The sequence below is a fragment of the Calidris pugnax genome, unplaced genomic scaffold (genome assembly GCF_001431845.1).
Source record: "Calidris pugnax isolate Ruff unplaced genomic scaffold, ASM143184v1 scaffold14, whole genome shotgun sequence".
NCBI lineage: Eukaryota > Metazoa > Chordata > Aves > Charadriiformes > Scolopacidae > Calidris > Calidris pugnax.
This window is the reverse complement of record NW_015090793.1, coordinates 2,893,744-2,905,579: the sequence shown is the minus strand read 5'-3', so window position 1 is coordinate 2,905,579 and position 11,836 is coordinate 2,893,744. Positions and strand designations below refer to the sequence as shown.

Genomic DNA, 11,836 nt, shown 5'->3' with positions numbered 1-11,836 from the left:
GGGGGTTGTGGGCGCTCGGCTCAGCCGCGGGGGAGCCGGTGGGATGGCCCCGGGGAGGCGAGCAGATTGGAGAGCGGTGGGATTTAAGGGAGGACGGTGGTTCAGAGGAGGAGGGGAACTGGAGCCTGTCCTACGCTGCCGGCAGCGGCCCTGTGGGGGAGCGGGGCGGCCGGAGCTGCGCGCTGGTGGCCCCCGGGGGGAGCGGGTCTGCGGAGGGGCTCCGCTTGTGGTCCTGGCTGCGATTAATAGGAAAGGAAAACTTGGTGGGCTTTGCAAGTTGCACCGTGGAAGGTCTGAGTCTGAGCCATCAAGTAAAGGTGTATTCACACCTCTGTGGAATTGAGCCATGATGCCAGAAGCGGAGGTTCTAGGATGGTGATTGCTGTTCTACTGTGTTTGGTTTATTTTCCCATTTACCTGTGAGGGTGGTGGAGCACTGGAACAGGTTGCCCAAGGAGGTGGTTGAGGCCCCATCCCTGGAGATACTCAAGGCAAGGCTCAACGAGACCCTGGGCAACCTGGTCTAGTTGGGGGTGTCCCTGCTGACTGCGGGGAGGTCGGACTAGATGACCTTTGGAGGTCCCTTCCAGCCTGGACAATTCTATGATTCTACCTTCCATCTCAAAGTGCTCCCATTTGACATTTGCATAGTCAACCCTTCCTCCACACCTCCACACTGGAACAACGAAGTTATGAGCAGTCAGTACCTTACAGGAGCAGAGCCCTCATGTTTCCTTATCGTCTTTGAAACTCATTCTTGCCTTTTTCTACAAAGGTCATGTGTATTTTGCACCTAGACCCAGTGAGCGTGTCTCTAGAATAAGATAAAGCTGTAAGATAAAGCTGTCCCCCATCCTGAGGGTTTAAGTACCAGCCTCTTATCACCTCGCACCTCTTATCGTCTACTCTGAAGCTGGAACTGTGAGGGTAGCAAATGCAGAAATATCTGAACTTGCATTAATGCAATTATTTCAATACCAAAAAGAGCAAAGCTGTGATTGTTCAAGCTTTGGTGTGGGGGAGTTTCTCCTGAATAAATTGCAAGAGGCTGAGGTAAACTTCTATGGAAGAACTTGCCACCATGACCCCATTAACACCAGTTCCATGCTGTCAAGATGAGGATTAGGTCATTATCAAGATGAGAAGTAGGCACTGAGAACCTACTGTCAACCAAAAATTACACCTCTGCGGATACTTCCTGTGCCTGGGTCAGAAACTGCTAAATTTCAGTACTTACTCTGCTGTATTTCTAAAATGGGTATCAATGTAATTAAGATTGGCACTAATTTTTCCACATCTTTCTTTGAAAATCACTGCTGCCTCTGCAGGGCAGCTTGCATATTACTATTAAAAGAAGGTAAATAAAAGCAAAACAGCTTTGAAGCACTATAAACTTGTTTATGCACAAGAGACACACTATTTTGGAGCATATACTGTCACTAATTCCTTTTTTGGTATTAACGTTTTCTTTCTGGTTTTGAGAGTGGAAATCAATTCTTCTGTTGGAGCAACCACAGGAGTATGCTGTCATCAAAGTTCTTAGGGTAGATAAAGAATGGAAATACAGAGTCATGAGTTCTGTAAGTCTGCAGAGTGTCTCCAAAGGAAATAATGATATTCCCATCTTCGTAATATTATTTAGGCTGAAGAAGCTATTAGAAAGGTCTGCCGCAGGAAATCTTTCAGGAGTAGCAGGGCATAGAGCACAGCTAAAAGTTTCAAATCAGGCAAGGAGTTAAGCACTTAAAACACTTTTCTTTTTGAGTCAGCACTTTTTAAGGATGGAATTTTGCCTGAAAATCATAATAACTTAGAGATTCCATTCTGAGTGATTTAGTTCAGTGGATATTTTCCATTTCCAGCCCACAGATGACTCTTCCTATTCAGCTGATTGGTTTTTGATACTTGCTTACGACACAATTCTTCCTGTTCTTTGCCCTGAAGAAGCACAGAACCACCAGGGTCCCAGTGTGCAGGCAGAGTGAAAATACCAGGATCAGCCTCCAAATGTTTACAGAAAAAATCACAGACGTGTCAATATATAAAAATATCCTTTATTGCATATGAATGACTGTGTAACTCGCGGAAAAGTGTAAATAGCATTTCTGCTTCTTGTGAGCTATTAGTAAAAGTTGACTTTTTGCATTAGCATGAGTTCTGTTATGGCCACCTCCATGGTAGGTAACGTAGTTTCTGTCTGCAAGGATTGTGTAGTATTCCTCTGTATTGGTAAAAGGTGAAGGGCTGGCATTAAGTGATTAAATGCAGCGTCACATCATTAGCTCTCATGGAAGCGTGGCATGTCCCAATTATTAAAAGGAAACAGAACAGGTACTACCAGGTACAGGAAGTACAAATGCATAACCAAGTGCAAAGGGGACCTTTAGCACCTTTGTTTTTCAGCTGTGCAAAATTTAAAGTTCACCCAGAAGGGCACACCAAGAAATCGAAAGCACGATAAGTAGTGGTGGCACTTAGTCACTGTGGTTATCATCGGTGCTTTGCCATTGATTCAGAGTTGGGTAAACCTGTAAAATACTTCCTTTTGTAAATATTCTTAGGACAGAATCCTGATGTTTTGTTTAAGAGTCTCTTGCCTGTGGCTGTTGCGTGGAAATGAAGCACCACATGGAGCAGCCTCAAATTGGCAACTGATGTTCACCTACTGGGCAAAAACCATCTAACTGCTCTGGTAGCACTTCAGTGCTAGAGAATTTGAATTTTTGAAAACATTGAATTGAGAAGCTGTCATACAAACTCACATTCACGCCAGCAGAATCTGCTCTGCCAGTTTCATGGTTACTGTGCAAAAAAGCTGGAAGGGTTTGTGCTGATTTCTCCAAAATATACTACATATGAAAAAAGTAATGCAAATAGTCCTTTTCTGTTCCTTCAGAACAAGGTAGAGCTCAGGAACAGAAACACAAACTTCCTTTTTGCTTCTGATGCCTGTAGGTGTGGGAAATCATTCACTGCTTAGGCTTTCAGTTCTGTTTTGAAGCTTCAGCAATTTTGCGATTTACAGGACTTTTAATTTAATTTTTCTTAAGAACTAGATGGGAACATCTAGATTGAATTTTCATTCATCGGAAGCCAAGTATGATGCAAGCACTTTCAGAGACAGCCAAGCTGAGCTTCATTTCAATCAGCTGTGCAGCTCCCTGGTCCACCCTGAGGTCAGTAATTCTCTGTCATGAACTAGAAGACATTTTGATACAGTATTTGTTTCTCTAGTTAACCAAAGATTTGTATATTTTGAAGATAAAACAGTTGCTGATCGTTGAATACTTGCTGATCTCCATTTCCCATCTCCATCATTGAAGGTGGTTTTAGCTGCAAGAGTTCAAGTGTACTACGTGTAGGGAGTGATGGATCATCTCTGTCACAGTCCATCACACTAAGAGACAGAAGACTTCTCTCTGGAAGGTAAGTGTTAGAACAGAGATGAGACATCCATCTTTTTCCTCCTGGCTTTACAGAATTACTTGTATATATGGTGAAGTAACTAATGCGTCTTTTATGGCCCAGGAGAAGGGAACAATGAATAAATTCCGGTTTCTGCTGACATGTAGCAATGAGCAGGATGATGATCTGATCAAAAATACCGACACCTCACAAGCAAATGGTGATGTTTTGTGACAAATGGAGAGTATTACGCTCTGCTACTTCAATTTCATCACGAATTAATTTTGTTCTCACAAAATTAATCCTTGTCTTTTGTACATCTGTGTCTGATAGCAGTCTGTTTCCAGCACAGCCCCCATCTGCAGGGGCAGTCCTACTGGCGGTGGAACGTCTGTGCACCAAACCATTTTAAACTGGTTTGGGATGAATGAATGGGGAACAGCTGGAGAACATGCCCTTTCATTCTCCCTCCTCCTATAGCAACTGACACCTGATAAAGGATAAGGAGAATGAGCCAGGTCTGTAGCTACCGTTACTGTTAACCCTTCTGTGACCACTGGGTAAGAACTTTTAGTGCTTTAAAGTTCCCCTCCATGAGACAGTGAGAAAATGAAGAGCAGGAAAGGTAGGGGAAGGTAACGTGAGACTTTCCAGCATGTTTGAATGGATATTACTGGAACACGATGCGTGTGACTGGAACGTTTCTATCGCTGTCTACAAGCTGTTCAGGAAAGACAAAATGAGTAATAAGGTGTGAAGGAGAAAAACTAGACAAACTAAAAATATTGCTACTTGTATTATATCTCAGAATTGCAGAATCTTAAGTGCCCATAAATAATTGCTATCAAAGCCTCCGTGGTACTTCTGTTATGGATCTTAACTCATCACTAAATCATACCAGAGAAGGGAAGAAGGGTTTTATTATGCACAGCTGCGTAGTGAAAAGTTGGGATGCTATAGCAGATTTATTCTCTTAAGCAAGCACAATTTAAATTACGTTTCCAAAAGCAACCAGATTAATTCTGTAACACAAAAGGCATTGCACCCAACATGTGGTAACTTTCTGTTGGAACTCGCTAGGAAAGAAAAAGTAATACTGGACTAAAAATTATTTGTTGTCTAGGACTAGTACTGATGGAGGAAGCCAAGTAGCCTTCAATTTGGGCAGGTAACAGATTCAATTATTATGTCTCTATGGTTCTGCAGGGCTTCAAAGAATTTACTGGTTTTGTATTGAATAAAGTTATAGGAAAAATGGAGGAAAAATATTCAAAAAGCATGAATGACAATTGAGACTCCTTGAAGAAAACTTTGTTCCAGGGTTCCAGAGCCAAAAGACTATGGGTTAAAACCCCATCTCAAAGTGAAGATAATTAAAAGCCAAGCATCAATACAAAAATTAGAAGTTATAAAATGTTAAAAAAAAAAAAAAAAAGTCCTTAACATTGATTATTGTATGAATAAAGTAACTGTGCAAAAAAGAAAAAAATAATTACAGTTTCTGTCCTGTGTCTGGAAGGGATTGGGGTGACCAACCATAGCAGGTGGGGATTCATGAGGCAAACTGCTCTTTGGACAATGGGTGAAAGCCACACACAAGTTGTGCTTTTTTCTAACACAAGTCTGAGATCAGTAAAGGAGAAACTGCACAAGTTTTACTGTCCCACAGGCAACCTAATGCTTCTTTTTTCTCTGTAAACTATGAATCAATTTAACAGCCCTTCTGGATATAAGCTGTTCCCATATGGAAAACAGGATTCAGAGGAATCTTGAGATCACTTAGTTCCTCGTTTTCCCCTGAGGCAGGACGTATGTACACACACCAACATAATTTCTGTTAAAATTTGTCTCATCTGTTCCTAAATGTCTGTAAGGGTGGAAGTGGCATCCCGTTTTTAGGCAGTCTGTTCTAGGGCTTTGCGTTTGCTTTCAGTACTGCCACTGTACTCTAGTGCTGTTTGCTCGGGCATTTCCATGGCTACAAACAAGGAAAGCACTGAAATCAATATGAAAATGTACTCATCTGTACTTTTGCACAGCTTTGCTCGTTTAGATTGATTTTTAGAAGAAAATCAAGAATTGGAGATTGCTCAATTCTGCGATCTAAGGAGAGTTGCTGGATCCGCGTCACCGTTTCCTTGTAGTGAGTAAAATAAGGTCTGTGCAGAAACGCTGGGCAGTTAAACCTTCCCTATTAACAATTTCTAAAACCTTTATGTGAAAGGCCATTGTAGCAATACTATATAGCTGTCACTGCTGCTCCTAAGAGTGACCATGCCCTGCAGGGAGAGGGGAGACTTACTGCTGCTTTGTACTCCCTCCTGTTCTTGGATTAACTGGGTTCTACATTGCAAACACATCACAGCAAGAGGCACAGTTCTTCCAGAAGCCCTTGCCCTGTAGGTAGGTAGGAGAAGGTTGCCCACATGGACATCCCTCATCCCAGTCTCCCTCCTCGGTGTGTTTGTTACAGGGGAAACTGTAAACACTGATGAAGTAGGGCAGGGTTTTGCCACCCGGTCAATTTTCTCGGCAGCGTGCTGACCCACTGCCAGCTCAGCTTGTTCTTTTGAATCCCATTAGCATCGCACTGGAGCAGAGAGATAGCTCATAACATTTATAAGCACTTGTGTATTATAATACATTTTAAGAGCAACTTGAATAATGGCAAAGGGATCTTACTGTAGAAAGCTAAATAGTATCAGTGAAGTCTCATTTGTCCCAAACCTCTGGAACCTTGTTGCTGATCGTTTCACTGGTCATAAAAGAAAATTACCTGAGATGCTGTATGTGGGGTTTTTCATGACAGAAGCCTTGTTTACATCGGAAACTAATTCTTTAGGCCATGTGGAGTTAACAGTAATTCAGATACAGTAACTGAAAGGCCCAGGTGATTAAATTTGATTTTTTTATCCAGCATCTTCTATAAACACAATAAAAATATACTCCTTCTGCCACATTCAAGAAATAATTAAAAATAATGTATGCCTTTGAAAGTTTTTAACTGCTAAGTTTAGCATGCTAGATACTAATGAACAAAATTACACACCCAAGGACCTTACAGAGCAATTATTTTCCATTATTTCCCACGTGTGTATTTAAGTGTTGTTTTCATTGCACATCACATTCAGGGGAGTGGCAGTCATTCTGCACAGAAACCCAGGTCATTATGGCTGGACACTTACAACAACATAATGCACATCTCCACCAAGCTCACTGTGCACTCTTCAAAACTGGCTCTGTCTTTTTTTTTGCTTTCTATAAAAAGAGGACTGGCCAGTTTGGCAAATGCATTTTCTTGTCACAGATGCAGTTTTTCTAAAAGTAGAAGTGAGATACTGACCACTTGATGGCTGAGCACAAGTTGAAACCACAAATAACGTCTGCTATTTTAGATCCCATACTACATAAAAGTTCTTTGACTTTATGTGAGAGAGGGTCTGGGTTTGCATGAGTTTTAATTTTTTATTTTTTTGAATGAGGTCTCATGTTCTCTAAACTTGAAATTGTCATTACAAATTCATTTTTGGAATGAGATTATGACATTTTATTTTGTTTGGCTGTCCTTTTTTTAAAAAAGAAGATATGCAGCGTATTTAATTTTCCTGCATTGTATTTAAAAAGAATAAAAAATAGATGGAAAAATTATAGCAATGAGATTGCCTAAATTAGATACCTCATGCTCTCTGCTACCATGTTGTATCTGAGCTACACACGTTAGCCAGAGGAAATGAAGACACGCACACGCCGTCCAATTGTCCTTTTATATTTTTATTCGGTGTTAAGTAACTCCACAAGAAAACAAAATCAGTTACTCTGGTGTACGTGAAATCAGAACAATACAACCACTTGAAGCAAAAAGTAGAAACAAATTTCAGCCCAGGAATGGAAAACTGATACTTCAGTGCTATGGATATGCAATGCGCTTCATACCACGGTGCGGTTCAGCGTATGCCAACCTTTAATGCTTTTGTTTGTTTGTTTGTTTGTTGTTGTTGTTGTGTGTGTTTCTATCCATACAGAAAAACTAAAAACCACACTTCAACTCTCACTGAAAGCTTTAGAGCTTTAGCCATTAAACTATGAAAACAAGTAAAGACAATTTGTTATTGCCCAAGCTCAAGATACGATTTTATTTTCCCCAAAGGTGCTGGAATTATTACATGCCACAATGTAACTTCAAGCAACACCTTTGTTGGTTTTGAGCCCTTTCTTACCAAAGAAGCAGCTCTAGCCAAAATTAACTGAGCTGAAGTTTGTGTTTGAAATATGTCCATTTGGTCATTTCTTGTTCTCGAATGAAGTTCTATTCCATTCTTCACTGTAGTGATCTGAAGAATTTGTGTGTAAAGTTCTTTTTTACTTTCATGTTACAGTTAACTAATTCTCAGTGCAGGTGCTAAACAACCTCTCAAGGAAGCTCCAGAAGAAAGTAAAATATATAAAAATCTATCCAAAGTCTGCAAATAAATTAAGAAAAGAAACTGTAAAGTGTCAAAAGATTTGTTGTATTGAATACAAACCCTAAAACGTAGTCTAAGAGGAGGACCACAAGGAAGTCCCTGGGTAAGGACAAACCAAGCCAATTTGAAGTAAGGATCTCAACAAAAGCCTTGCACCCAGACTGGCATGGTTTCCCAACCACATGTTTCAATTCCTTACATCATCAATCGAATAAAGGCAACAAAACCCGGTTACTCGGAAAACCCTTCTAGCACAGAACATATTTCAAAGGCAGTTCAGCTCGCTTTTCAAACACCTACAAGTTCTCATGAGGTTTATTGCCTGTCAAAATTAATGGTTAAGCTTTTCAAGTCAGCATTGGACTTTCTGCACTTCCTGATGTTCTAGACATGCTGCTATCGTAAAGACTAGTTAGTCCTCGTTGTTGTTTTACAAACTATGAGTTGGTAAAAACTTAGAATGTTTAGTTTTGCAAATATTGCTCCTCCTGGCTTATACATTTTGCATAATGTGTTAAAAGCACAAGGAGTTGATAGTCTTGTACAGATGCAACTTGACAATGTCTTGACTAAGTTAACAAAATAAAATGGAAAAGCAAGTCACATAAAGCAACAATCACTACTGCAATCACACAGGTATGTTGTAAGTCACCGCGGCCCCGACCCCCACCCACCACACACGGAACTTGCCCCACACATTCTCTCCCAAACACAAAATGAACTACGAGATTTACTAAGTCACAGCCACAACAGCAGCCAACTGCAGCAGCCACAGGATTTCTTTCAAGTGAAGCACTGACCCTTTGTGTTTAAAACATTGAACACTCTGAGCATTTTAGATCGTTTCAGTCACTCAGGCTCAAGTTCAGTACAGGATGCTTTTGCAGCTTACATGAATGCCATCATCTGCAACAAGACAACGTTCCCATTACTCCTTACAAAATTCACAACAATCCACACATCATCACCCCAGTGGTTTATTATTTTTGGTGTTACTTTTTTTTAAACTTCTGCCCCACGTTGGCAAGTTGCTAAAAAGGACAAAAAAAAAAGAAAAAAAGGAAAAAAAAAACAAAAACCAAACCAACCAACCCCACATTGCCTCCATACCTACAAAAAATCCTTGGCTTCTCCAGTTAGCAAAAATACAAACCATGGTATCCTCGGTGTTGGTTTGCGGGAGGGGGGATCATAGGATAGAAAACACAGTTTCTGTAAGTCTCTAAAGCACAACCCTGTTGTTCCTACTTCAAAGTTATGAGATTTACTGAATGAAGACTGGACAAAGTCATTCATGCTTTTCTCCTGCATTCAGAAAGGCACTGATAGATTACAGTGTTAAGTATTTATCTCCCAGTTCTTAAAGAACAAAGCCTAATGTGCAGAAAGCTGAAGTCTCTGAATAGCAGAAGTAGTTGTAGACACTGCGATGCTAAGAAGATAGTAATAGTGGTAGGACTACAGTTACGAATGAAAATAACTGCAATTAAGATGCAAAAAAGCAGTGGTACTACTAAGACAAGCACATGCACATCCATTCTTGATTTGACAACACAATCTAGTCTAGTTCAAATAGCCAAGAATTTAACAGTTTTTTTGGGGGGGAAAAAAAAATCTTCAACAGGACAGCTGTGTCCTCATCTATAAAATAAGCAAGAAGAGAAAGATAAATACACATCTGAATCCATTAACTGAAGAGGAAACTCAAGTTGTTGTTTTAGAGCTACAGACCCTCAAGAAGGATAGTTTTCCATCTCATGTTACTTTTAAAACATCTGTTCTACTCTGCAGTTTTTATAGTTGAGTTCGAGAAAAAAGCTCCTCCTCACACGGATCAGCCCATTCACTTGCACCTTCTGAAGCTGTGTCTTCAGAGCTGGAGCTATCACTGGAGTAGATCTTCTTCCTGAAGCCATTTGGTTTTGCCTCAGCATTTATATCATCTGCACATCTTGCTTCATAAACAGAAGAAACCTAAGGATTTAAACTGACAGTGTTGATGGGGAACAAGAAAGAACATGCTTGCTTTTCTCTGAGCTGGGAGGTTATATAGTTCTGCAGTTGTTCAAGAGAGATGTCACGATTACAGGGCAAGTCCTCCTCTTTCCTGACTTAGGCCACTATGTAGACAGGACTGCAGAACAGCAGGAAAAAAAGGTGAGGCTTTTATTATTTTTTTCTATTCCTTAATTTTAGGATTTGCAGAAAACAGCAAGAGAATCAAAAGCAAACTCGTTTAGAACGCATCATTATCACAGGCCATGTTAGAAAACTACCGTGAAAATTATCTCCAAAGTTTGGTACTAAGTATTAAATAGCAAGAAAACAAAGCACGGATCTGACTAAACTTCAAGCAAAACCAGTGTATCTTTTAGATGAGTAAAGCTATAGCAAGCATGTCACACTGTACATTTAAGTGCTATCGTCACTCTAAAGTTTAAAAGTCTATCAGTAAGTGCACATGTATGCAAAGATTTTCCCTACAGCAAAAAAACCACCACGTTTTTGTTGGCAAGCAGGACAGAATTCAGCATACGTTATGTTTTCCTGCCTTCACAGTGCACATCAGCCCACTCTGTGCTTACTGAAATTACGAGTCGAGGCAAAAAAGACTCATGTTTAACACACAGGACACGCAAAAGCCAAGTGTTCCCAAAGGAAACGGAGTTTGCTTAACTACTACAAGTACAACTGTTTGTACAAAGGGTTGCACTCCCCGAAGTACACCACTGAGGAGGTTTCAGAAGAACGCTCAAGACACAGAGGGGATTAAAAAACAAAGTGAGGAAAGGAAAGCGTGTGAAGGTTTTTGTAGGAATTTCATTTGAGGCCAGACTGAAAACTGTGATGAAAAGAAAAGATGTGGTAGCACACCCTTATAAAATAAACAAACTCCTCCCCCAAACCAATGACAAACTTACCATATTAAAATCTAAAAGATGTTCATCATCATTGGATATTTCCTTTACATCTGCAAATTCTCCTACACCATTCTCTCCCTTGGCATTTGTGTAACACTCTTACATTGTGTTTGTGGAAAAAGGAAGAAAAAAACAGAATTGAGGAACACTGTTATTTACATTTAGCCAAAATGAAAACATCTAGACAAGTATTCTTAAAATTCACACTCTAAGCCACGTAAACTCTGTGCTTCTGTGGGGTTTTATAGTGTCATCCTTGAAGAGAGAAGCGTAATACCTTAAGGAAGCTTCATCAAATCTTACCTGGATAACCAAATAATAACAATAATAATAATAACGAAGCTAGTTAGTTAATGAAAAAATCTAAAATAGGTACAAAGAGCAAGAATCGCTCTTTCATTATAAATGGTTCAGTACATTTTTCAATTCTGACACTGCGTGGTGTTCTAGATCATTCCTATTTCTATAGGACACAAAATACACTGCAACAGCAGCCTCATCCTGACTGAAGCTCAAAAAAGAGAAGTTGACATGAATGGCTGTGGTTTCTACTTACCAGAGTAAATTTCCATATATAATATCAACATATATCATAGAGATATATACGGATCGCATGCATCAATATCCATATAGAACAAATACCCATACAGAAAAGTGGATACAGCTAAAGATTTGTGAAAGAATAACATCAGCTCTGAGGATAAAGCTCTGGTTTTGTAAAAGTAGTCTAAAAGAGGAAATACTGGAACTATTCTACTTCACAGAAATTCTGCCACTGTATCAAGCAGGGTCTGGACTTCATAGTATTTGACACTGTATATTCTGTCTCCCTCTGCGAAATCCAGTGGTGAAACTCTTTGCACAGTTATGCATGTTCCCCAGCAGATGTCAGCACAAAGATGACACAACACACAGGAATTCAAGGATCTCTCTGTAAAAAGACTACTCGGGGCTGCGAGTCGCTGCATTTGCCATTAGACCAATAATAACTCTGCAGCTGTCAGTGAGAAAAAACCCCACAACTTTACAGAAGGTCACTAAATACCT

At 40.1% G+C, this 11,836-nt stretch overlaps 1 protein-coding gene across 5 annotated transcripts in view; it reads right to left on the bottom strand.

Annotated features, from left to right (window-relative positions):
- Positions 1 to 7,160: 7,160 nt before the first annotated feature.
- KIAA0232 (KIAA0232 ortholog) overlaps positions 7,161 to 11,836 on the bottom strand; it is a 70,340-nt gene continuing 65,664 nt past the window's right edge. For 4 of the 5 annotated variants that reach the window (XM_014966764.1, XM_014966767.1, XM_014966768.1 and 1 more), the window contains 2 exons: positions 10,790 to 10,887; positions 7,161 to 9,842 (listed from right to left, as the gene is read on the bottom strand). In XM_014966764.1, the coding sequence (XP_014822250.1) occupies positions 9,663 to 9,842; positions 10,790 to 10,887 (278 nt within the window). In that variant the 3' untranslated portion in view covers positions 7,161 to 9,662. Of the gene's footprint in view, positions 10,003 to 10,789; positions 10,888 to 11,836 lie in introns of all 5 variants that reach the window. The other variant, XM_014966765.1, reaches the window with a different exon arrangement.